General features: G+C 49.0%; 4 protein-coding genes across 4 annotated transcripts; 2 read left to right on the top strand and 2 right to left on the bottom strand.

The window, feature by feature from the left end:
- EAH_00033930 (hypothetical protein, conserved) lies at positions 1-13,875 on the top strand (the record flags this gene model as incomplete). Its single annotated transcript, XM_013392209.1, has 35 exons — positions 1-113; positions 387-406; positions 557-684; positions 891-1,092; positions 1,197-1,351; positions 1,488-1,632; positions 2,045-2,502; positions 2,718-2,792; positions 2,918-3,476; positions 3,812-4,039; positions 4,202-4,465; positions 4,582-4,740; positions 4,869-5,237; positions 5,387-5,481; positions 5,873-6,574; positions 6,709-7,039; positions 7,505-7,620; positions 7,727-7,814; positions 8,273-8,482; positions 8,589-8,738; positions 8,938-9,102; positions 9,261-9,404; positions 9,718-10,011; positions 10,125-10,298; positions 10,455-10,658; positions 10,809-10,844; positions 11,121-11,351; positions 11,458-11,613; positions 11,731-12,027; positions 12,130-12,422; positions 12,607-12,845; positions 12,996-13,105; positions 13,232-13,356; positions 13,511-13,592; positions 13,706-13,875. 35 exons carry the CDS (start codon positions 1-3, stop codon positions 13,873-13,875), a joined length of 7,287 nt encoding a protein of 2,428 aa, XP_013247663.1.
- A 222-nt stretch (positions 13,876-14,097) lies between these two features.
- On the bottom strand, positions 14,098-18,138 carry EAH_00033920 (hypothetical protein, conserved; the record flags this gene model as incomplete). The annotated part of the gene is made up of 5 exons (XM_013392208.1): positions 14,098-16,187; positions 16,411-16,625; positions 16,758-16,834; positions 16,966-17,305; positions 18,080-18,138. 5 exons carry the CDS (start codon positions 18,136-18,138, stop codon positions 14,098-14,100), a joined length of 2,781 nt encoding a protein of 926 aa, XP_013247662.1.
- A 1,401-nt stretch (positions 18,139-19,539) lies between these two features.
- EAH_00033910 (vacuolar sorting ATPase Vps4, putative) lies at positions 19,540-23,181 on the bottom strand (the record flags this gene model as incomplete). Its single annotated transcript, XM_013392207.1, has 11 exons — positions 19,540-19,661; positions 19,790-19,920; positions 20,105-20,196; positions 20,541-20,650; positions 20,840-20,982; positions 21,356-21,401; positions 21,610-21,666; positions 21,976-22,047; positions 22,156-22,203; positions 22,316-22,636; positions 23,037-23,181. 11 exons carry the CDS (start codon positions 23,179-23,181, stop codon positions 19,540-19,542), a joined length of 1,287 nt encoding a protein of 428 aa, XP_013247661.1.
- An 815-nt stretch (positions 23,182-23,996) lies between these two features.
- Positions 23,997-25,941, top strand: EAH_00033900 (DnaJ domain-containing protein, putative; the record flags this gene model as incomplete). Its single annotated transcript, XM_013392206.1, has 5 exons — positions 23,997-24,291; positions 24,748-24,910; positions 25,278-25,380; positions 25,511-25,599; positions 25,872-25,941. Coding segments are annotated over 5 exons (720 nt in total), but the record flags the coding sequence as incomplete, so codon positions are not given.
- Positions 25,942-26,101: the final 160 nt, after the last annotated feature.

The following is a 26,101-nucleotide window of genomic DNA, read 5'->3' as shown; positions in this document are numbered from 1 at the left end:
ATGGTAAGTGACAAGCTTGGCCTCTTTACAAGCAGGCCAGTACAGTACACAGCAAAGCTAAATATCCCTCAGATCTGTTTAGGCGTTAGTAATCCAGAGTTGAAGCTCTCACTGTAAGCTGCGCGTGAACGGTTCCCGTATTTTTCCCCCTAGTCGAAATTTTGTGCTGCCTTCATTTTGCTCTTAGCTGAAATGCCCCTTGAAGTGCGCAATACCGCCTTGAAGAGCAAGGAAATTCGTGCACTAGGACTTCTCTTGACGACTTTGCGAACGTTCATTACCAAAACTACTCAGAGAAACCTTTTTATGGTTGTATCGTCTTACTACAAATTGTATTCATTGTTTCGAGCTTGTGCTGTTGCCTATGGTCTTGGATTCCTTTTCAGCAAAGCTGACCAAGTTGCAGGTTCGTTTTGCAGCACTTCTGTGTCTTCGACTACAAATTCGGTCGCAGCCAAGAATTTGCTGTTTCTGGGCTGTTGAGGAAAGGGCGTTGTAATGCTGTACAAGTTCTCACGATTTGCGATGCTGCACCATTTCTAACTGTTCTGTGCAGGCCTCGCGAATCTTCTTGTTACAACATTGTCAAGCCTCTTCTTGGACAGTTGGAAGCATAATATGTATGCTAAACTTATATCCGACCTGCGTTTTCCGGATACAGTAGAGCAAAGCTTATGTGGCTTTGTACGAAATGATAAACAGAATCTCGAAAGCTACACACACTCAACGGTCCTCGAGAACCTCAAAAGATCGGTAGGGTTTTCTTCACCCCCGCATTTTAGAAATTCATCGTGTTCGCCTCTTTCGCGCATCTCGTAAGCACGCTTCGTGTACAGTTGTCATGTCATAAAACCAAGCCGATACACATGTGGTTTAATTCATCTATGCAGATGGTGATGGTTGCAAGAGATTTTCTTGACCCCCAGAATGTAGGAGACATAATCGACCAAGCCCTGGTGCCTTCAGAGCCCTCGGCTACCCAACTCATTGACTTCTCTACGGAGACTATCAGCGTTGACAAGTTCAAGGAAAAACACCCCTTTGTGTTTTTGCCGCACCATGTGGAGACGCCTGTCCATGTGTTTACGTCTGGTAGGTATTGCGTGTACCTTCCAGCAAAAGCTGGCATTTCCCCTGCATCTTCCCCGAGCAAAAGGCTCGGCACTACTGAAATTGCTGTCTGCTTGTTACTGCAGAGCTCCGAAAGCCTGGTACGACTTACTACAGAATAATGCGGTCGTTGCAGTCCATCTCCCTCACGATATTGCTCGACCAGAGCACGAGCCATTGGGATCCACTTGTTTCTCACCAGATACAGCCTCTGACAGTGGGAGTAGGCGTCAAAGCGCAGGTGAGAAGATGAGAACTCTCTCAGCCCCCTCAATGTGCCTCGGAAGCTTTCTCCACCTTTTCTGTGACAAAGCGTTTCTCAATGTACTGAAAGGCGAACTGCATTTAGCTTTGAGTGGTATTCCGCATTGTTCCAGGATCTGCTTATTTCGACACTGAAGGATCGCGCTCACAAGCTGCCTAACCTGTTGGAGTGGGTAAACAGAGATGTGGACTACAGAGCACTAGTTGCAACTGATTGGGGGCCTTTGATCAGCGCTCTGAGCAATTGGGAGGCCAAAGGTATCATATGTTCTGGAACAAAACAGCTATAGTCAGGAACTGACAAAATTGCGCTTCTTGGGCTTTTTGCCTTTCGTGTGGTGGAAACTAGAATTTGGACCAACAACCTGTTGCGTTATAGATGAGAAGTACTCTTCACATGGGCTGAACTGGAGGGATGCCGCCAGAATGAAACAGATGTACCTTCTTTTTCTTCAACAAGCATCTCAAGTTTCTTTTCTTCAGAGGGGAGTGGAGCAGCCTGTCATTCGACCGGGGCAATCCAGTTGCATGAGCCAGTTCATTGCTCGCTTACAGGTGCGTCGTCTTGCGAGAAACACTCCCAGCCAATTTGCAACTATGCCAAAACCTAGCTGGAAAGCCGCAGTAACTAGTACACGTATTAGTGCTGCTTCTAAGTTGTTGCTCACAGATTCAGTAACAAATGTGTTCTGGTTGGCGGCGCAGTCCACAGGAAGCCCGCGCCTCAAGGCTTTGCTGGAACGTGTTAATCTGCCCTACTCCTTCTTGACATGGGAATTGGTTAACCAATGCATAATAAACGGAAAGGAAAGCGAATGCAGCAAGCTGCCTCTGTATTTCACCTCATTACAGGGTAGGAAGTGGGTTCAGTGCACTGAGCGTATACACTGGTGGAAGGTCTTTGATAACTACACTACTGAGGCTGTGAGTGCATGCACCCAGAATGGTTCTCGCCATTCCATTCGTACGTTTGTGGTAACTGCAGGAAAAACGTTGGTTCTATCAGTCAGCGACGCCGCCGTGCCCCTGGAGTTCGAGCTTCGCGAGCCGCCGGATCCTCGAACTCAAAAGATTCTAAACTCCTTCCCCAAGACTCCACGCCAGATGCGGTCAGCATTTGGTTATACGGTGAGGGATCGGCTTGTCTCTTTTCAACCTACAGGTCTTTTCGCGGGAATCTGGAGAAGCATAGTGACGAGGACCAATGTGAGTTGGCGCTGTGGCTTTGAGCTGCTGGTCAGCAAACCCTCAACGAAAAGAGGGGACCCAACGGCGTAGATTCGAATATTGCAAGGCAAACCCTGCGTGCCCGATGTGTGCGATGTGTGTCCATTTCACTATAGGAGCTATTATCTCCGTTCTTGACTCTCATCACTCTAGCCCGACAAGCATGGGGTCGTCTCCTTAGGCGGCTCAAGGTAAGTACAAGTACAATTATGCTCATAACACCGTATAGCACCAGCCACAACTGCATTTTGTCGGAATTTAGGAGGCAAATTCGAAGAATTGCTGCATGGCAGTCCTGTTGTGCTCGTGCGACCAGAAATCCCACGGCCCCAAAATATCTATGAGGATAAAGGTTTCTAACGAAGCACCTGATTTCTTGAGGATAGTATTGGAGGCCAGAGGCAAAGTAGTGCATCTGGTAGGGAGGCCTTTGCATATGCTACAACGCATCGACCCTTTCCGATGTGAGGCTGGAAAAGAACTGAAGTCGTACCTGAATTACTTTCAAGAGGATGCTAGTACAGTGCATCGCGAAGGTACTCCTTGGGAAGGATTGCCTGCAAATAGAGTGGAAGTTTCATATGCGAGTGACAAACTTACTCCTCAAACCTTCATGACGCTGTCCCACGTACTCCGGTTTCTATTTCCAAAGAATGTCGTGGATACCATTCTCGACAGCTTCAGTAGAGGGGAAGGCTTCCAGCTAAGAACGGCCGGGGGTATGCGAGGAACCATTCTGTTCCTCCGAGAATGGTACCTCACCAAGAAGCTCCTACAGTCTGCTTACCCAGAAGCAAGAGACCTGGAGTTTCAGCAGGACATTTCCGAGTGGCACAATCCAAGTCGGAGGAACCTCGAGAATATGCTGAGGCGAAGTGAGCTGTTGCCTGCCTGCTGCAGTACTAAGTCAATCTTTTGCTTGCTGCTGTAGCATCTAGCTGATATGAGGTAGCTTCCTGGTAGCGTATGAAGAGCAGAACAACCTCACCCAGAAAAGGTTTGTAGACTAGGTAAGGTCTCCAACTTCAGATAACTGGGAAATGCAGACATTTTCTACCCGTTTCCTTTTCTCGTTCCATTTTTCTGCAGATGGCGTCGACGGGAAGCCGTTCAGTAAGAACCCCGAAAATCAGTAGCAGCTCAGTTGTGACCAACCGCCAGTTGGCGCTCTCAAGGACTGCAAGGTTGTGATGTTTGAATCGTGTTTCAGAGGAATCTTGGACAGTCATTCTCAATTGCACCGAATCCGCTGAGAACATCAGATGGGAAGTGTTGGATCTCGACGTAGCAGACCAAGAGCGTATGGTGGTGAAGCAGTACGCGCAAGACTTTGGGGAACTGGCGACGTTGGCATCTGCGGTGGAAAAGGAGTTGAGTCTGGAAGCGGGCGTGGACCATGTGTTGAGAAGAATGCAGGAGACGTTCTTTGATTACTCCTGTCAGTGATGCTGTTATTTAATTTGGCACCCGAGGACCTTTCGCTTTCTTGCATGGAAGTGGATAAATGTCAGCTCTAGCGTGCACTGGGCATCCGTATGTACTTTTGAGTCACCCTGAACTAGTAGCGATGGGCTTCTGGACTTTGTTGTTCACGTTGCAGACAAACGAACGCTCTACATTGAGAGCCCAGGCGCCTTCCTTCAACAACTAATTGACTCAGACTCACAGCAGCTTGCGCGTGAATTTGAGCATTGGCTACTGCAGCGGCTCCAAGGCAACTCACGCAACAAACGATGCAGGCCCGGCTCCTTCTATGGAAAGGCATACGCACAATACGTAGCCTTAGTGGCATACTACGAGAAGAAAGACCTGGCGGCTCCGGTTCCGGACCTCGAAGAAGTCAAGCGCTTCCTTCTCACAGCGAGTGCGTAAAACGCGCACGTTCACTGTGCGATTTCCTGCTAGAGTCTTGATACAACAAAAGAAATGCTAGGAGTGTGGAATGGCATGCTACTGACTGTGTAAATTATATTCCTGCAGGTGTACCCAAGGGTCACTTAGTGCGCATCCCTCCTGAAGAAGACAGACAGCACAGTGGTATATACAGAATGGTTGAGCGTGTAGATCTCTGCACTTTTGTGCTTGAAGATGCCAACCGTTTCCAAATCGCCACTGATGCTAGTCTCCATATCGTTCGAAGTAGGTGCATGAAGTGCGCTAGTGTTCCTCCTGTAGTCATATGGTTGACCATGCAGCTTTATATTGCACTCCGCCCGTTCGCGGGTACAATGTGATTCGCTTCCTCAAAAACTGTGTGGTGGCTACAGAATTCGAGGACGGAGACCAGATTTCCCACCAGTTCTTACTGCGCCGGCAATACAAGCTGACAGCAAAAGACGTGACTACGGGGGTTTGCAAAATTAGAGATAGGCATTCTTATCAGTTTGAACTGCACCCGGGAGAAACATCACCAATTACTACTGGCAAATTCGCTGACCAAGGCAGCAAGCTCACAGAGGGTTCCTGGGTTTTATCTGACGCAAAAGCGGCTTACAATACTCTTCTTGAGTTGAAGACCAATTATCTGACGGATATTGAACTCGAGCGGAGCATTGTACAAGACTGTTACACAGGCCTTGCCTGCATCATCAGAGACGAACGTGACTTGCCAGTTAAGGTGCACTATGCCATACCAGGTAGGCGTTAGGTAGCCACAGTACGCGGACTAGCTGTATGCACTATGCTAATATCACTTTGCTCGAAACCAGTCTGCATTGGCTTACCGTGTGTAGTGAATGGGAAGCAAAAACTTTTTCCCATTACCATTTGATGCGCTGGCTTTCAGAGCTGGCGACATACGCCTGGACAGGTCCTTGGTTATGGCTATTCCTCAACGGCCTCCACGCGGAATACCTCAGTATTATCTCGAACGAGCACTTCGTAAAGTCTATTGAGGACAGGTTTTGGACGCAACGCACAATCAACGAACTTGCACACTCCTGCTGGGAACTTCCAGATGAAGCAAGCCTATCACTTGATCGGCAATTTCTGACGCCTATCTCTCCAAGTCGTCTCTCTAGGGTCTTCTCGCTGTTTAGGCAAAGTCATAGGCAAGATGCAGTTCCAAACAGGTGCTTCGCATCCTTCAAGAACTTCGCTGCATTTTTTCCTGTAAGCTTTGCTTTGCTGGCAGCTCACGCTTCGAGTCAGGCTGGAAACATTCAGTAGTTGCTCCCTGAAAGAAAGGTTGGGGTTCTGAGTACTGCGTACCGCGAATTTCACTAAAGTAGTATTCAGGTGAAAATTAAGCCGAGCATTTTTTCCTCTTCAGGGTGCATCAAACGGCAACGAACTTGCTCCAACCAGCCCGGAACAATCATCGTTTTTTCGGCAGACAAAATTGATAGTCTCAAGAACGGCCTATGCGGCGTACTTGCTTCGCAAGGAAAGGGAGGAGTCCGCAATTTCCGGAGTTAAGCAGCACTTCAGAGCCTCAACTTGCGGGAGCCGTTGCGCGGCTTGGTGGCTGAAGGCCAATGAACTCAAGTCCATGGTGAGACGACTTTCTGAAGCAGGACAAGCCCCCATGACCCCCCAGCATGAGCAGTTTATTCTTACCAGAGCGATTTCCACCACTCCTCTTGGCGAATACTGGACAAGCCGCATTTGTACATATCAAAAAAGCTTTCGAAAACTCTTTGCCCGCCTACGTCTCCCGGACGAGCAAGAAGCTACGGTGCCCTGCTCAAAGGTGTCCGCCATCATAATCTTAGCCACAATAATGAGTGATATTACTCTCCTGATTAGACGACGAGCAGTCACTACTGGGAAGGTGCGCATGAAAAACATGGAGAAGCTACTCAGTTTTCTAAACGAGAACAACGTCCCTGTGCCGTGCACGTATGAGCTTCCTGATGCGGCCGACCTCATACAGCCCAGCATCCCACCAGATTCCGAGGAGTGCATGCAAAGGGATGCCTCGACAAATGCGTTCATGCACCTGAAGTCTCTCATTGACGCTGCACACGTGCAGGTGGGCTTGCACGTCTGAAGCAAACATTAGGCAGGCAAGGTCCCTGCCGTGAATCACCACATGATAGCGCGCCTACTTCAGTTTGTAAGGGTCCGTTCTGCTTTGTTCGCGCTCATGTTATATGCCTTGTTCAGATAGATGATGTTATCCAGGAGATCCGAAGTAGATTTACTGAAACGCTCTATTCACGGCTTTCTCCGCACTTCGTTTCAAGCAGCCCACAAGAGTATCGCCGCCAGGCAGCTGCGTTCAGAGAAGTTGATGAAGATCTCGACGACTTACTTGCTGCGCTACACCGCCCATTTTCTGTTTGGCAAGGGACTTTCAAGCACAGGCAGCAAGAAGAACTCCTTGATATGAGGATGCAGCAGCAGTGTCCATTCAGACCCCCCCAACCCACGCGTCATGCAAAAGAAGTGGTTCCTGGGGCGCATAACCAGCTGATTCAGGGATACCTTCCTTTTGGTTACAACGGCAAGTCGAAACTTATGACGTCCAGACACATGTTGCTGTTTATGTCTGCAGTTTTTATGTGAAGTAAGCGAAGAAATGCTGTCATTTCGTAGTTCTTATTCTGGTCTGTGATCTGTCTGTTACCCTGCTGCTCCAACTCTCCCAGATAGCAACCTGCAAGACCAAAGTACTTTCCGGCAGGAGAGGACAGTTTTTCTTTTCACGGGGCTTTTTCTAATCCAAATACTAGCTAGGGGGACATCGTTTGCTAATTCGGTTATTAAATTTGTCCTGGAAGAAGGGAAGGCCGAAGAAAGCTTGAAGGTGGGTTGCCGTTTATCCTGGACACGGCACATGGCGGCTTAGTAGTCTGTTGCAGCTTCTTTGATTTAAAGAATAGTCTACATTGCCAAAAATGCGTGCATTTGCGCCAGGAGACTACATGGCCTCTTCTTGGATTGCTTTTGCGCCAAACAGTTTTGCTGCAAAGCGACCCTGCAGCGCCTTATGAACTGCAGTGCGATGCACTTAAGCATCTTCGCTGGGGGCTGACGAAGCTGGGACTGGCAAGCGGCGAAAAAACAGTTTCCCAGGTACAATTGGCCTAGATATGGTACTTGACCGCCCGGTTCAAGTCCCACTCTTGTTAGTTGCACATCTGAACTTATTGCAGTGTTCCTGATTTGATGCTCGGTATAGGCAGTCCAATTATTTTTGGAAGAAGAAAACTTTGCGGAAGTAGCATCTTTCCTCCCTCCACCGGTGGAGGGATTTGACGCCGATGCGGGTACGTCCTGAATTGAGGGTGCGCTGCAAAGCGGTCGAAGATGTTACATGAATCGCACAAAAAAATCTATTTGCCATTCCTTGAGGAAAGCACAACAGTATTGTCATTCTGTTCATTTTTCTTTCAGTTCCTCTAGGTTTCCTTCGGCGCCAATCCGGCCAAACCCCTTATTCCATTTTAGTGACACCGAGTGGCGACGCTTTGTTCGGTAGTATCGACGAGCGTTTAGAGGGAACCGGAGCACAGAAAAGAGCGAGTCGGTCTCTTGTTGTCTTAAGAGCCTCTGAAGGAGCCCTCCATGTACAGGACACAATATCCGAGGAAATGTACAGATTTGACGAGCCAAAAGGCAAGTTGATTGAGGAGAAGCCCGAGTTATCTCAGGATGGCAGAGGAAGCATACGACTCCATATTTTGCTGCAGTTCGTACTTTTTTTTGCGGCATTTTGTCCATTCAGAGTGCCTCCCGGGGTCTCCAACGAGTGTAGCATTGCTTCGAGACGTGTGGAGAAAAGCGCAGCCTGACCTTGATCCAAGAAAACCTTCGAGATGGCGTACTATAGTGACACGACACGTGGATGGCGCCCTCAGTCAAATGGACAGCACTGCAGAATGCGAAAGTCAAAGAAATTACTTTATCCGGGAGATTATGAAGGCATTATCCCACAGTGAGCAGTTGTTGCCAATTGCAGGGGCTCGGCGTGCCTAAGCCTTAACTACTGGCATCACGCCCCTTAGCAAATTATTAACTTCTTTCCATTTTTCCCCTTGCAGACACCCCAATACAAGTTGGCGACAAGGCTTGGAGTGGCAGCACTCTCGTAGTGCTTGAACGTACTGAATTGAACGTCAAATTTGTGAGGCCTGCTCAGTTCGTTGAAGTGCCACAGCCTCCTGAAGCTACGACGGAGCCACTATTTGCTGGTAAGCTTTCGAAATTTCGTTTGGCTAGTAACCCGGTGGAACTGTACGGCTTCCTATTAAAAACGCAAACACCCAGCTTGTGAGACGCAAAGATATCTGGATGCATATTTGGCGTGCATCAGTTTGAAAATATTTGAGCACTTCTTAGCATAGACCAGCACGTGCAAATATCCGTCCTGACTGCGCTTCGCTGCCTCAGCCAATAAAGTCACCATAGGAGACTTAGTCGTGGCCTCTGAAGGCTCCTTGACATACGAGTTGCTAGATATCGCCCAGATTGGATCGGTGGATTGCGTGTCAAGGCTACGCCGAAAGGATTCTGGTGAAGCTGTCCTCTCCCGTAAACCCATCTTCAGGCTGAGCGGTATGCAGAACCCTCTATAGCGATCGAGGCACCTGAGTATATCGCCATGGGCCAAAAATAGATAGTAGCTGCTTCCCCTTCAACTTCCCGCTTTGCGGTAATCAGGGACAGGCAATAATGGCGAAGGGCGGCAGATCATTCTATCCCTGGATTCGCAGGCTTCCAGCAAGGTGAACTTGTTCGAAAGTCATCCAGTATTGAGGTGTACGAATATATGGGAACCTGCGGCACTACATATGCGCTCAAAGGCTTCGTCACAGGCCGCATGGAATGGACAGTTGAAGACCTGATACCACTTTGGGGTAACAAAGCTTATTTCCTAAAACACTGAAACCCATTTTGCGTTCACTGGCTGATTGGATATGCTGGATTTTGTTGTAAGAGCGCGTCAAATGCGTTGTGTCTTTGTTGCATATTCCAGCCCCTCTTCACGGTGATGCTCTTGGAACAACACCAGGTTTGACGCCAATAGCAAGAACTGTTAAGAAAAAACGTTATCTCATATTCACAACAATACAAGCACGCAGAGGCAATGTGGAACAAAACCAATTCTGCAATCTGGCTACTATGCTCCCAGGATTAAGTAAATTGTGGCTTGTTCGCTGTTTCCTTCAGAGCAGCTAGGAAGAGCCTATCCTCAGAAGGAGTTGTACATAAGCTTATTCCTTGTTTTAACAGAGTTCTACAAGACAGAGGGCTCCCAAATAAGTCGAATTCAGTTTAGGAAGGTGTTAACCCTACTCGAAAGTCATAACAGAATTTCGTCGTCCGAAAAAGAGTCTTTTCAAACAGCGTTTGACCGTCGAATAAACAAAGAGTCGTTCTACGATCTAGTGCATAGAGTACAACAACTTGCAGCCGACTTAAAATCAGATCTCGAGGCCAAAATTTACTCAAATGCTCCAACGGGTAAGCTGCCGCTTGGGTATTCGTTTTTTTTTCGTCTTCAAATGATCTCCACTCCCATGTGCAATGCAGAAGACCGAGACCGCCATGGGGCTTGTGTCTCTGATTCACTGCAGATACCCATAAGGAGATGCTGTTCGCCTGGGGAAATGCAACCATTGCAGCGCTGGAAGCAATGTGGCGGGGCCGAAGCCTCTGGAGAATCCTTCACAAGATCCACCAGCAGGGGCTGACAGGCTTCTTTACAGAGATCAACACATTAGCCCAACGCCCAGATCTTTCTGCGGCAAGTAAGCGTAAAGCTGAGTATTTTTAGCACACTTCACGCACTGATACTTAAGCAACTGCCAAATAATTATGCGTGAATTGTAAAGGGGCGAGCCTTCTGCAAAAGATGAGAACGCCGCTTAAACCAAAATAATGTTCTGTTCGCTTTCGTTTTGCAGTCAGTTCCATCAAGATTGACGCCTTGAGAGAGCTAGGGCAAAGGGCCATTAATGACTACGTTCCTGCATCTGGGTCTACGCTAATGCTGCCCTCCATCATTGACGCAGTGGATCAGAGAAGCTTTCAAAGCTCAGTCTCCAAGGAAGCACAGCCCACTTTAAATGCGTTTCTTAACTTTGTCGGAGAAGGCGTTATTCCCAAGAGTGCGTAGCAAGGAATTCCGTGCTTCAAAAACCTGGAAAATGCATTGAACTGTCACCAGCTGTATCGAATGCTCCTTGTGACGTGACGCGATACAGCAACAGTGTTTTCAAGTACCTTTCAGTGCCGGCAATTGCGGATTGTGCTTGCAGGAGATCTCACCACTCTAATGTCTTCGAGCTCAAAGGGTAGGCAACTGCCTCCAAGTAAAACGGTATGCGTAAGAAGAACCTGCGGAGAATTGCTAACGAATGACTTTCTCACCTGCTGGTTTGATTTTCAGAAAAAGCATTGAAAATGTGGGAGGACTACACCACAACAGTCGCCCGGCGATTCGAAGACTTCGCGACACAACAAAATACCTGTTAGTCCTTTGCGCAGCACCACCCTTTAACCAAAATAAGTGGATATTGCAATACAGTCACATTGTTGGTGGGTATGTCCCCGAAATGTTGTGCTTTCAGTGGACGGGTACCGGAAAACCCTCCAGTCGAGGGATTCGATTCTTCCTCAAAGCGGTCTGAATGCTACTTGGACAGATAAGCTAATGCTAAAGATTACCGAAGTAATTGGATCCTTGATGAAACAAGAATTGGGGAACAAGCTCTCTGCTGGCAGAATCAAAAGCACGCTGCAACCAGTAATCCTTCAAGAGCTTGTGGATGTTAGTGATCTGTCGTTCAGTAGTGACAACGGTAAGAAACGCCACTACTCTCACAGATTGTTTTGCACATATCATGCCTTGCAAAGCTCAGTGCCAGCCATGCGCACGTGCCTTCTAATGTCCCTTGCCGCTTCCAGAAAAGGAGAGAGTTTTTGGGAAGCTTTCGGAGTTTCTGGCTGAGCAAGTATCCCATTTGTACCAAGTCCAAAATCCAGGAAGGGTTCCGAGAGGACACGTGCTTCTGGAAGTGTTTTCACTACTTGAAGTGGACGGCAGTGAAGTTAGAGAACTTGGTGAGCTTTCCTAATAGGTTAACGAATTATAGGCGGCCCCTGGAGCGTTTGCCGCCTGTTAGATTTGTTGGTAGCTCAAACGACGAATCCTTTCCTGCACATTGTTGTGCCACACAGAAGAGCGCCTCCGTCACCAATATTCTCAGCTTTCCCAGAAATACGTTGATCAGCTCATCTCCGCTGAAGTGATTGACATCAAAGGCGTTCTCGATATCATTGCCCGACTGGAAAACACGTTGGGGTCGTTACTGACCCCAATGATAGATCAGGCTCTAGGTCTTGTCAAGAAGGCTACGCAGGTTATCTCGAAGCAACGGAAGAAGAAAGAGCGATTCCTTTTTAATTTCGACGCGCTTTCTGCCTCTCTGGAGAAAATTGATACATCGGTGACTCCAAAAGGCAAGCAAAGAAATAGTTATGTGGCTTTCTCGTAGGGGCACTTTATGGGGTCACCGGAAGCCTGGATAAATGTGACTTACAAAGGGTTTGCCTTTCCGTTTTCCAATTGCTACTCAGCGGAAGAAAGCGAACTGTTCAAGACCACAGCTTCCCCCAAAGCTCCTGGTGCTGCGAAACCCATGGGGTCTCTCAAGCGCATTTACTCTCGATTCCTCGCCATCGGGGCTGGTGCTGTCAGTACTGCCGGCTTCCACTTTCTGAGCAAAATTACAGGCACCATAATTCCTGACCACCTTACAAACCTCCCCCTTCTCTTCTGGCCGCAAATAACCGCTGGAGCATTGAATTCAAGCCTGCGGGCTACTTTTGGTCGCTACATCGGCCCTGAGGCAGCACAAGACATCAAGCTTGTAAGAAAACGATTTTAACCTCTTTTGTACCGTGCGGGGAGCCTGCCGAAGTGCTCGCCGCGATATAGCCTAGAGGTGCAGAAGATGTACAACTTGGCGTGAGCCAAGAATGAAATGAAATTCCTGCAAATGCAATGAAATTCTCCTTTGGAACCCGTTCCCAAACTACGTTGCACTTTCTCAGGTGCAGAACGCAGTCTGGATATCAGGAGTAGAGCCGTGGGTTGACAGCTTGAAGATGCAGACAACTGCTCTCGAGCAGCTGCTTGATGAAATGGAGGCCGGGCAGCAGCTCGGTCGGGACTGGTGGCAGAAGCTTCCTCTTCTTGTATTCATAAAACGCTCTCTAGACACTGCTCGCTCTTCTGTGTTTTATCCTAGCAACTTGTACAGAGTATGGTCTCAAATTAAGTTTGCCACAAGGTGAGCGTAGCACCGCGTCGTGCTCACAGCCACAGCTGCTGGACTTCGTTGAACACGAAATATTATGTACAGTGGGAGCCGTTAGTTGGAAACTTTGCAAGCCTTCATAGTCTTCGCAAATATCGAATATTTTGTGTTTTGTTCCTGTAGCGCCCCTTCTGGCCTATATAAGGTGCTGATGGCGCCTGTGAAGGGTCTTGGTTCCTACTTGTACCTCCTCTTAATCGAGCTCTTGAACGGCATCCTCCCCGCCGAGAACGGTCAGCTTAGGTAGTTGATTTGCTGTGATGCCCGGCGTGTAACCAATTTTTGATGCTTTTGCCCTACCTTGGCAGAAGCGCTTTACGAAATGACCCATATTTGTCCCTGGAATGCACTTTCCACAGGTGACTTCCTTGTGCCGCGAGAGCTCCTCGGGCAAGAGCAAGAACGGCCCATTATGGACATAGCAGTTGCAAATCCTCGCGATCTTATAAAGTATTTGCACCGCTTGTTTGACGTTCTTCTGAAGGTGAGAACCAGCGCAGTTGAAGTGCTGCCATCCGTTAATCTGGAGGAGTGTATCTCTTTTGCTTCATAGAAACTGCCTGTATTAGCTGCACCTTGTCACATTGCTTCGGCGCGTCCATTCATTTTCTCAACAAACGGATTTAGCTTGTTCCCAGGTCTACGTCCCTATGGTCCGTGAGCTTTTCAACACCGGTATCCAGCTGGTCCTGCAAAAACTGGGTCACCATATCTCAAAAGGTATGGCATTCGCCATGGTGAATCATGGCTGGCCCACAACTACAGGACTACAGCATCCATAGGAACCAAACGAACATTAACAATTCGTGCCCATTGCTCTGTTCCTTTTACAGATAACGGGGCGCTGGAGGTGTGGAGGCTAATAAACCACATTGCTGACCACGACGTGGATGGAGAAATAGAGGAAATACTTCGGGAATTGCTTTTCAGAGTCGCAGACGATGTACTCCGCGTGTGGCCTGCTATGCCTCTCGGCTCTCCCCAGCCTTGGCAACAAATGTAAATTTTTCAAAGCTTTCTAGATGGAGAATTTGTCGCTACTGCAGAGTAGTGAACCCTGTGAAAACAAATGCGGGGAAAAAAATGAATAAAGACACCAAAAAGTTTTGTTACGAAGGAGGTTTCCACTCCTTTCCTGGCTGACACACCCTGGCATCATAAGGAGCCACTGAGGCCTTTTGGTCTTTGCCTACGCGTGACGCGTTCTCTCAAACACCCGGCAAGTTTACTTGGAATATGCAGCTAGGGTATGCATAACGACTTGCAAAATCCCCCCTTCGAGGTTCAACACGGGGAAAAAAGTAATGATGGGCAAAAATTTGGAGGCTGCAATTTCACGACAGCCTGCTTCAATGCGCTGCCGGCAATTTGCTTCGAAGGACTCCGAATCCATCTGGAGAAGGCAAAGATACGAAGGGCAATAAAACACACATAATTCAAGCATCAATTCGCTTCCTCGCAAAATTGCATCCTCAGTGACTCCACAACTCGAGAGAGCGACGCGCGCGTGTGCTGAACACAGCCACTCTGTAAGGGTGCTGCACAGCTGCCCCACTAAGTCTTCCAAAGTGTGGCGACCAATGTAATCGGGTCGTCGTTGGAATGAAAAGCACACCACCATCGAATGCAAGCCGTTGCCGCCACCCTGAGCCACAGTAGTTTCCGTGGTTTCCGTGTCATTCCGGACCTTTATATGACGTTCCACAACTGTAACGCTTACCGTATATTTTTCACCCTGCTGCATGTGCTCAGTACAGCATGCCTGCACACAATCCCTTTCACCCAATCGGGGCGATATGTCCCACATGGGAAGCAGCAGCACCCTTGCTTTCTGTGGAAGACTGGGAGCCTCCGCAACGATGAGGATGCTCTGCCTGGCTGTATCATCACATGAAGATGAACTGTCGCAGCAACGACTAGACCGAGCAATGAGAGAATGCAGAAGTTGCTTTACAACCCCCAGCTTCTTGTCTGACTTTGTTTTCGTCCCTTCCCTTCCTTCTTCGATCACGACAAGGACCACAATGCAAGGAGCCATAAAAGGCGGGTTTCTCATCTGCGAAGCGCATAATGCTGCGGACTCTACGGCTCCCGTTTCTGGTGAACCAGCTCTACTCATTTCTGTTCTCTGTATGAAAAGACGTTCACGATCGTTATGGTGAAAGCCCCTATTCGCCCCACCAGTATAGCACAGATGACGCGTGTACTGCATGCTGATGAATGCGTTGGCAGCCTGCAGGACGGTTGAAAGAGCCCCTTTGCGCGTGCTAATACCTCCAGGTACCGACCGTAACGGAAACGCAGTGAGGCCGTCGTCAGGAGGAAAAGCGCACGTGAAAGGCAAACGTCCGTCGCAGCCACGAAGGAACAAATAAGCCACAGAGAATAAACCCCCAGACACCAACTCGCAACGTAGACCTTGACACGAACAGCAAACGTGTAACCGGTGAACAGGTCTAGTGCCTTCCCCAGCGCACGGAGGGACCCATAGGTTTACACTGTGCACGTGCACCACTGAATCGTCGGTACAAGACTTTATGGAAAGGTTGGGAGGAATTGACAAGCCTTCCGGGCTGCTTAGTACGATCCTGAACCGAAGTTTAACCCCCCGCGGCAACGAAGTAACGACAACTGTCAGAGCGATTGGCCGAATGTGCAGTTGGTCTAGAACCTCCTCAGGGATGTCGGCGAAGCTTGAGCATGAGGCCTGACAGAGTACTTCAATGATACGGACAGCCATTCCATTATGCTGTATTTTGAGCGCCTGTTCGTCTAGCCAGCTTCTCGTACAAGCTCTAACAAGGTTTATCATGCACTTGTTAGGTGGAGATGAAGCGTCGCCATGTATTCGCGAGCCCTCCTCACTGCCAGTCACAGATATGTCTCCAGTGACAATGCACCCTAAAGAAGAGGTTGTAGCATTGCCAGTCGATTCGCAGCACTTATTGGAGGTACAAGAGCTTGGCAGGGCGGTCCTAAGATCAGGGCCCGTCCGACAAGGCGACGAGGCAGCATCGGAGTCTTCATCGTGTACGTCGACACCCCATTCATTCAGGGCCACATACATGAGATCCTCGTAGGGCTTTGTTCGAAGCTCTGCAAGCTCAAGCCACTTTAGTTCTGATGTTTGAGTTGATTGATCTTGAAGTGTGCAGGTCACGGGGTTCTTGGGCACTACTTTCCACTGCACTGGAGACTGCAGCCACACGGGTGCCAGAGCGTCGTCGCCGTGGCAAAGTTGCTTCCACTCTGAAACAACTATTGAACCTCTCGTGAACAGCGGGCAGTCCAATGTCACTGTCTCGTACTCCCCTCCTGCAATGCCGTCCACCCACACACAGAAGAAGTCAGATGCCATTCAATGCGTCACGAAACCCCAAGCATAACCTAAGAATACTCCCTAATCCGCCGGCCAGACTGCCGCGATCAGAAGGAGCGACGAGCATAGTTACTTCTTAAGAATACGAATCTCTTCTAAAAACTGGTCTGCCCTCATCTGTAAGTAAAGAGCAAAAGTGAACAAGGAAATAAGTTGTACCTTCTCCGCAGACGTGGAAATCGTACTGCCGGTTCAGCTCGCGGAAATGAGGCAACAGATCAGCAATTGAACGACCCAGATGCTTCTTCGACAGACCCATTGAGGCAGTTTTGACTACCACAGCATGCAGGCCCCACTCTATCATATTTTTAAGCAGACTCTTCTGTTCGCGGTTCCACAGCAAGCAGACGGGTAGCAGGCCGGCAAGTCCACAGCTGCGACGCAGAAAGGAGAAAAGGGAAAAGAAAGAAGGGGATTACGGTCTCTTCATATCTTAAGTCCAACTTCCCTAGACTATGCATACTGAGATTTGGAGGTATTACTCCATTTGGCTAGCCCTTTCTCACATGTACTCCAGGCGCCGGCGCTGATACTCCGACAATATGGCACCGCACGTCACGGCCTCGATTAGAGGGTGGGCAAGCTGCATAAATCCAACAGCAAGCGTACAAAAGAGAAAAAATGCGTTTACAGCTGCCTGTTGTCCTGCTAGTAACGTGAGCGTGCTCAAGCAGATGAAGAGGTCGCCGAAGGGCCCACAAAGTTGGCTCTTACTGTCACTCTCTCCAACAGGAGTTGAAGATCAAGAACTTCATCGTCATATTCAGGTGTGTACTGCAGTGTTTCCGTGTTTACTGGCCGCCCTTTCACGTGGGCGCTGTAATGCGGAACGCCCAAGCACTCAGCGATCGCCGCACCCAGGCTTGTCCCCACTGACTGATACATGTAGCTGTCAGTTTCCACTGCATTGTCGCGCGGAAGCAACGTAGCCACAGCGCAGATGCTGAACCCAAGTTGCTGTGCCAAGTGAATAGCATAGATGCTGTCTTTCCCTCCGCTCACAAGAGCCACTGCCTTCCTCCCCATGGTAAGCGAAGCGTACGGAGATTCAACCCTACCAGACACGCGAAAAGAAAAGCTTTCCACAGACTAAATAACAGTACAATGATATGGAAAGAGCCTCTCGGCTCATTCGCCAGCCTGTGCCATCGGCCGGCAACGCTGGCAGATGGGCCGGCTGCAAGGAGGCTGTATTTTCAAAATGAACCGAGTCAAAACACCACTAAGAGAAGCTGTCCCTAAAATCAAAAGAGAGATTCAGAGTAAAGCTTATAGTTTCAATAGCGTTGATCGAACGGCCGGGAGCCCCGGAAGGAGGGTCACAAGGACAGCATATCGTTAGCAATCGAGATGCCAGCCCCACAGCGCCAACACAGAAAGGTTGAATTTTTGTGCAGTTCCTTTCCCTAGTTGAACCAGTTGCATTGGGCATTAAAGGTACTTGAGAGAAGCGTCGCGGTCTAGCTCACGATTGTTACGACTGGGCGGCGGAGCAACATGCTTGGCGTTCTCGTTGCGTAGTGTCTCTCGACTTTTCGGTGAAACCATTAACCATTTGCAATATATCCAGGGCTCTCTTGCGCACGATTGCTAATCGAATAGTTCTTATCTTTCTGTGGCGATTTTTGCAGCTCAACTGGACCCGCAGCTATCTTGAACCTTCAGGAGACGGGTGTGCCATTCGGTTGTTTTGATGAACGAAAACTTCCACCTGCTGAAATCCTGTAATCCGTCCAAGGCAACACAAAAATGTAACCAAGGATATTTCTGGTTGTTCAATTCTAGTTATTGAAGGCACGTGGCGTTGCTAACCGGGAAATGCACTTACCATCGCGGAAGTGCGTCCATAACGAAGTCATTGCAGGTGTACGCATCGAGAACGATCATTGCTAAAATAGCATGGGATGAGGTTGGGATTTGGATTTAAATTAAGAAGCTCAGTTTACAACTCAACTTACTTAAGTAGATATGGTGGATCTTTATTTAAAGTGCGACCTGACGCATTGAGTAGCATTGCATAACTGGAAACGGCACGCTCGCCTCTACTTGCTTTCCAGCTGGTCAGTGAGGGCCAGGAAAGTGTACGTCGATTGTCTAAAGTGTTTGTCACGACAGGCCGGCTATTCTTCGTACCTGCCCCAGGCCCTTACGCCGCTGTGCCGAGGACCAATGAGGAATGGCGGGGAGGTCATCTGTTCTTTCGGAATTCCTATCTTGGCCGAGCGGGGACTGCCATACAGTCGATGACTCTGACAGCCCCCGCCCCGCCAGGGCACAGCGGCTCAAGCGCTTGAGGGCGGTGCGTAGGGGAGGGCGTCTGTCATGAGTTATAGAGCGCCCTTCTGCAACTAGTGTTGTAAGGCAACCGTTCATGTAGGCACAACCAAGTTCCTGTTTGTTGCGTACACTAGCAGTGCAGACTATTGTTGGCACTCAACACCCGCACGCTAGCAGAGATGGATAAAACTTGTGGAGGGCCTTGTAGGCTTCTGCTCAATCAGTATCTAAATCCACTGCGAATATACTGGAGCTTTATTTATCACAGCGTACAGCTGTTGTCAGGATACTGGACGCTTCAGCCTGCAATTTTGTCACAGGAAATTACACGGCTAATGGGGATATCTTGAAGGCTAAGAATTACAAGCGTCGAGATGTCCAGGCACTCGAGGAGAGGCCACGGATAAAAATCTCCCACATGTGACAATTGCACAGCCGGAATTGGACGGGAGCTGCTGCATTTAAAGCGACAACGTTGTTTAAAATAGTACCAGCTAGAAATGAGGCAAGAGGTGGGTTAGGAAGCTGTCAGCTGCCTTCCAGACCGAACTGCTCTGTCCAGCTGACATGCATTCGCAAGTCCTGAAGGCAAAATCTCCCAGTGCACTCATCCCACTAAACGAGGAAGAAATTAAGGCAGACATGTTACGGACGAACACATCGTGTACTGGTTGAAAACAAGAGGAAGGAATAGAAACAACCGCACCGCCCATGGCCTCACCTCCTGGCTGACGGAAGGGCGGGTGTGTCGCATGGCAGAATGAAAGTCTTCCTGCGGCATTTGTTCGAAGTTTACTTCAACACACCAGAATTAAGTACTCCCAATAATTGCACAAAAACCAAACCCACATGGACATGCAGAGGAACTAGTCAGAATGAAAGTCTTCCTGCGGCATTTGTTCGAAATTTACTTCAAGACACCAGAATTAAGTACTCCCAATAATTGCACAAAAACCAAACCCACATGGACATGCAGAGGAACTAGTACTGCTGCCTTCAAATCCAAAAAGTTCAAAAGCAGAGCTTGCAGTACGTGCAGCGTTTGGCACCCACCATTGTCACTTCTGGCGGCAACAGTCTGTCAGACGGGACGGACATCAAAGTCATTCTTCGCGTAGTTGGGTCGGAGTCATCTGCAGCAAGAAGTATTTAAACCTCTCCAGCTCATTAAACAGAGCAATCACGAACAAATCCTAATGGTGGGAAATGAGGGCACTGCCGCATCTGTGGAGACAGGCGTATTCTAGTCCTTAAGTCTCACCCGGACGACACGGCACATAGAAGGCCCGCCCATCAACCATCACTTGTTTGAAAGCCGTCGCCGTGCGACACCTCCTAATTGGCTCAAATAATGCATCCCGAACAAGCACCGAGATATCCGAGCCGCTAAACCTAAACCATAAGGAACAGAAGAGCAAGAAGCGCGTGCTGTAGTTTTCAGTTTCCCAATATGAATACCTTCACTTTCTAGTTTTGCTTTCCTTCCATAGTTGTCAACTCCACTGTGCCACTACCACATTAAAGAAGTACAATAAACTTTCAACTCATTAGAAACCACTGAAGCGGCGCAGCAGACCCTTCGAGCTCTATCGCAAGATGGCGGAAGTCGGCGTCCTTGAGGTGGTGGGGAGTGCCGCCCAGGCCAGATCTAAGCAATTGTTCTCTAGCCTGAACTTTGGGCAGGGGGATAAAAATGCGCCTCTCAAACCTGCGAGGCTCCACATCTAACAGCAAGGATCGCTACTCGAGCAGTTGTGCTGGACACCCCGAGCAAAACGTGCTTGCCGACTTGTCAACTCGAGCACCTGAACCCTCAACCCTGCGCAAGGACCCGCTGAGGCTGGTGAAAATACATGGGGAACCCAAGGTCGCTGCTTACCGTCGCCGAATCGCAGCGTCCAGGGCCCACGGCGTGTTCTGCACAGACTCAGCAATTGCTGGGACACTTCTATACACCAAACCTTGAGGTGATGCTATAAATGCGGGGTTTGATGTCGGACGGCCTGGCCTACCGTTGCCCCCAGAACGAGGACTTCGCTTAAATCGAAGTTGATGCCTTGCATCTGGATAAGAAACTCCGTTTTCATGCGTCGGGAGGATTCGCTGTCGCTTTCCGAGCGAGCTGGACGCCAAAACAAGACGCATGCACTTCCCACTCCAATATGTGTTATGAAAATGCATATCCACATACACCTATAGGTATATTGAATCATTATGTATATATAATATGCGCATACACTGCGGCAGCTCCTTTCGATCTCGCAGGGACAACGGCGACCCAAAGGCAAATGGAATAAGACTTAGGACGAACCTCCACACATGGAGTCGATCTCATCTATAAATATGATGGAAGGCCTCCGCTCCCGCGCCAGCTCAAATAGCGAGCGAACCAGTCTGCAAAGATTTGAAAACTTCAGCGGAAAGCACAAGGCAATCACCAAGTTGCTATTACGGCTGGAGAAAACCCGCATGAAGAGAACCAAAACAGATGCAAAATGCTGCACTCGACATACAAAAAAGAAAAAACAGAAAACGGGCCCACGTTGGGCTAAGTGAAAACTCCGTCAAGGTTGCTGGTAAGGCTTCCATCCCCTTTCCAATTCACCTTCACAATCCGTGCAGTTCCGTAGTGAGAAAACACAAAAGTGAGGTTTCGCAGTGGGGCACACAAGCGGAGCAATTCAGTTCCACTTCGGCACAGCAACGTGACAGAGGTAAATATAAAAGAAATAAAATGGGGAAAGCTGCGTGCATCACACGTTGTAGCCCAATTTCGAGCAGCGAAAGCCCCCGACAGAAAAACAGAAAAACAATCAACAGAACGTACTTCTCGCTCTCCCCTTGCCACTTGCTCACCAGATCCGCCGCCGACACTGCGAGCAGCACACTCGGAATTGAGGCAGACGAAAATTCAGATAGACAAAAAGAAAGGCAGACAGACACAAAAACAGGGTGTGAGTGACCACGGACAGTGCTGGAGCGCAACAACCCCACTCCAGGAAACACCTACAAATGATACATGGCTACTCTTACTGGCGTTCCAGTATTTCAATGAACGAACTTTAAACGTCACACTCTTACCCGAGAGGATCGTTGCATCAGCCTCTGCTGCAAGAGCCTTCGCCAGAAACGTCTTCCCTGTCCCGGGGGGCTGAAAGCACAAGCCTCAATGCTGGAAGCACCCAAAATCCATGTGATCTGGCGCTACTGCAGCCCCCATTCAGCAGCACTCAGCACCACCATGCGCAGAAGCAGCAGCGGGGCATCAAAACTACGTCTCAGTTTCAAGAAGAGACTGTACAGCATGGGATAGACACTGACTCCATAGAGAAGAATGCCGCGCCAAGGTCTTCTTTCGCCTGAAGATCCAGAGAGGAGCTGTGCGTACACTTCAAGCTTTGACAAGCAAAGTGCGTTGCTTCTCTTTCTGCTGGGGCCTCTGCTCACCAGTAAACAGGCTAGGAAAGCGAGATGGGAGAATGATGGCTTCTTGCAGCGCCTCTTTCGCCGACTCCAGCCCTAATGCACGCATGAAGGGAAATGCAAATTCATCAATACAAACCCTATACCCTCAGCTTCTTTGGCCCGCTGCCTGAAAGCCCAAGTGTTTACGCAGCGCTTGCTTACCCGCAACGTCTGACCATCTGAAGTTCGGTTTTTCCGTGAGAATGGCATCTGAATGTCGAAGGAAAGCAGCACCAGCACACATCCACCGTTGCACTGAGTCCCGCTTTCTTTTCTAGTGTTGTATCAAAACTCAACGACTAAAGGGCGCGAAACCTCTCACGCGCCAGTTTCTGTTTTATGCGTTCCCCCTCCGCAGCATCCGCATCTGACTTGACGGTGGTAACTGTGCAGTCTGCCGCTGAGGCATTGGCAGGCGTGTTATGAAAAGAAGGGGAGGCTGGGGAGCGGGAAGGAGGAGTGACGGCCGCATGAATTGAATTGCGGCCCAGAGGCTTTGGGGGAGAGGGTGTGTAGAGAAGCAAACGCTGCCGCAAATGTGAAGCTGAGCTCTGACGAAGAAGCTGCTTTAGCTGCTCTGCCCGAGTTATGTAGTCGTCCATCCGCCTGTACAGCCGCTCCCTCAGCGTTGGGTTCTGCTGAACTGCAGAAATACAGACAAACCCAGTGGCGGGCTCATCACAAGGCAGTTTATTTTTTCATATTCAAATATAAAATGCACCTTTTAAAATGTTGCATGTGGAAACACAAAGCATACACTTGACACAAGGTCAGCTACAAATCCGCTCAATTCTGCATTAGATGCAGACTCAAAGGAATAATCAAAGACTTCTGGCAATGTGGGGACTTTCCGTCCTCAGCTGCTGTGCAAGTGGTGCGACACACCAGCTTGAAATTTGCGCTGGAGTGCCAAGCCAGACAGCCTAATACCCAAGACCCCATATCCTGAGAGCATATCCCTATAAATCCTTAAAAGCCCTAACTGCAGAAAGTCTACGGAAGAAAGCCCTAGCCCTGGGGTGGGTGACGGGAAGTTGGCTTACATTTGCAGACGACCCTCCAGTTCTCTAGGGCCCGTTTGTACAGCTCGAATGCCTCCGGGAGATGCCCCGCTGAGTCCTTAGCGGCTGCCTCGTTGCTGAGGCGAATGGCCGTCCGCAGGCGCTCATCTGAAAGCCCGAATTCCATGAGCCGTAGCTAGCTAGCTAACTGGGGGGAAATACAACGTTACGAGCTGCCACCAAAGGCTCGGGGCAGCAGCAACTGTCCACTGAGCGCAGCAGAAGCCGCACTATAAGCATCCAACATGCATCTGCAACCGGATTTCGTAGTCAGAACTTTGCAGGAAAACAAAAGCTGACGACGTGCGACCCATGAGGCAGCGCCGATGCCGCCGTCCTGCCACTACAGCTTTGTGAAGAGAAGACTGATTGCTGGTTCCTCCAATAGGAAATAGAGCGCCAGACTGCCTCCGTCGGTTTCAGAATCGCCCGAAGGGGAAAATGCTGGAATAGGAGGGCACGAGGCTGACTGTCTTGGAGGGCCCCCTAGATGGTGAGCGGAGAGAAACGTGCTAAACCCGCCCCTCCAGTGATTGTTTGGCAACATTAGTGCCCCATCAGATGAAAAAAACAGGCAAAAATCTACTTTAAAACGGCATATGACACGTTTGCTCCCGAAATTACACCTGTGTCGGCTTCCGGGGGCCACCGGTGTGTAGAGCGGTGGGGTTGAACGCGACGGGCTGCTTGAGGAGAGCCATTGTTTTCTGGTGTGTCTTCCTGTTTCGCAGCTTCTCTTTTGTGTTGATATCTAAATTCTTCATTTTTGTTTTAGGGGAGCAAGCACCTTAGTCGAGCTTCTACTCACCCTACACCCACCCCATCATCTGCCATTCGCCTGGTGCCAAAAGGGAAGGAAACAGGTCGCTGTTTTGCCGCTAGCCTCTGCATATAAGTCTATTTAGTGGTACCTTCTAGCATCGCACAGCGAAAACCAAGAAGATGTCCAGATCTTGCCGGCGGCAGGCACATGCTAACGAGGACAGCAGTGAGGACACCACAAAGGGCAAGAAAGCCGCTAGAAGAAGCCCTAAAGACCAGAAGCCTGGAAAGGAAGAAAGGGGGGGATCTCAACCCTCTTCTAAAGCCAACAGGAAACCTGGTGCAGCTTCTCATTCGCTGTACGACCTCCTAGGCGTTGCGCGGGATGCCTCTCAAAAGGAAATTACTTCTGCTTACAGACGCAGGGCTCTACTGTGCCACCCTGATAAGATTCGTCAGAGGCAGAAAGGAAGCGGTGAGAGTAAGGGCGACACGGAAAACATTTCAGTAGAGGAAGCCACGAAACACTTCCAGCAGCTTCAAGCCGCCTACGCCGTCCTAAATGACCCAAAGAAAAGGGAACGCTACGACAGAACAGGCGAGCTAAACCCTCTGCCGACGCAGCGCTGCACCAGCTTCCAGTTGTTTCTATTTGAAGTTGTTGCAAATTGAAGCAATAAAATAGGAGAACACGCAAAGAAGAGGACGCGAGGCGGGCGTCACACAGCGCTCCCTCCCTCCTATTCAGGGGCTTCGTGATATTCACGTTGCATTTCACCCGCACATTTTACGTTGAAATTTGCGGGAACGTTCACCTTTCCCCCAGTCCGTATTTTCTACGTTAAAGTGCATCAATTTGCGAAGTCCGGAGGAGCTGGATTGAAATTTCGTTCACTCGTCTTAATTTGGTTTTCCACGTGACCACCCGCAGGAGAGACGGGAGAAGAAAGCCTCGAAGGCAAGTCGTACGAGGAGGCGTATGCATTCTACAGAGAGAAGTTCCCCGAAGTGACAGAAGAAGCCATTAATGAGTTCAAGCGCCGCTACATCGGCAGCGAAGAGGAGAAAGAGGACATAGAAGACTTTGTTAACAGGTAAACAACGCCGCAAAACGCGAACATACAAACCCACGCGCAGCCCTAGCACCTCATTAGTTAAAATGTGTCTGTGGATTACGATTTACGTCAACAGAAAGGGCACCGAGTATTCACACTATCAGAACACAAGGGCACTTCCCCATCCTCTTTCTAGCCACATGATCCTCACTGCTAAGTACTCTAGACACAAATGCAATTAGACATGGGATGGCGCCCATTCTGCATTCATAGCCTGAGCTGCACGCCGCAAATATATTCATTATGCATTCACGAACTGCATCTGTGTTTTGCCCGACAACAAACAAACGAATGCAGGAAGACCGCAACAGCCACCTGTGTTTGTTTTGCAATGCAATAACAACAGATTCGACGGAGACTTGTCTAAATTTTTCGAATTTGTTCCTCTTAGCGACCCCTCCGACTGCAAACGCTACATGGACGTGTTCTCCGAGCTCCTCAAAGCGAAGGTAAATACTTTGCATGAACTGAAAGGAACACCGACAAAAACTGGAACAATATCGCCTGGCATGCTGAATAAACACATACTGGGGCTTCGGGTTTAAATTTTTGCCCCCCTTCGCTGCGTCTGCCCATCAGAAAATCAAAGCCACAGAAAAATACAAAAAGTCCTTTCGCGAGTTCGATGCCATTGCCGAGAAGTACAGAAAACGCTTCGAGAAAGAGAAGTGAGCATTGATATAAGCATCTATTTAAACAACTGTGCTTCACCAATGTACACCGGGCACCTGTTCACTGTCTACTGCAATACGTACATTATCTGGCGGCGGCCTCCTGCTTTGATCTGGTCTTGCTCGTACATTATATTCATTATATTTTCGTCCATAATATATTTGTTCAGAGTATTTCGGTTCATAAAATATTTGTTTATAATATTGTCGTTCATTGGAGATCTTCTGGGCTTCAGACTCAACATGTAAACGCGTTTGTGCCTGTGCAGGGGTGCTGCACGTAAAAGCAATGCCAGCAAGAAGGAAGAAGATATGTCTGCTCTCGCTCTATCCATCCTTGTACGCGACTAAACCATATAACCAACATAGAGCGAAAAAACAATTAGAGGAATGCAACAAATGCATAGATAAATCGCAACTGTCCCTCGCCTTTGGCAATGCAAAAGCCCCACCCAAGAATATATATATATATATATATATATATATATATATATATATA

The sequence above is a fragment of the Eimeria acervulina genome, genomic scaffold, assembly GCF_000499425.1.
Source record: "Eimeria acervulina Houghton genomic scaffold, Eah_scaff341, whole genome shotgun sequence".
Lineage (NCBI taxonomy): Eukaryota > Apicomplexa > Conoidasida > Eucoccidiorida > Eimeriidae > Eimeria > Eimeria acervulina.
Note: the sequence above shows the minus strand (reverse complement) of the source record. Positions and strands in the feature narration are given on the sequence as shown.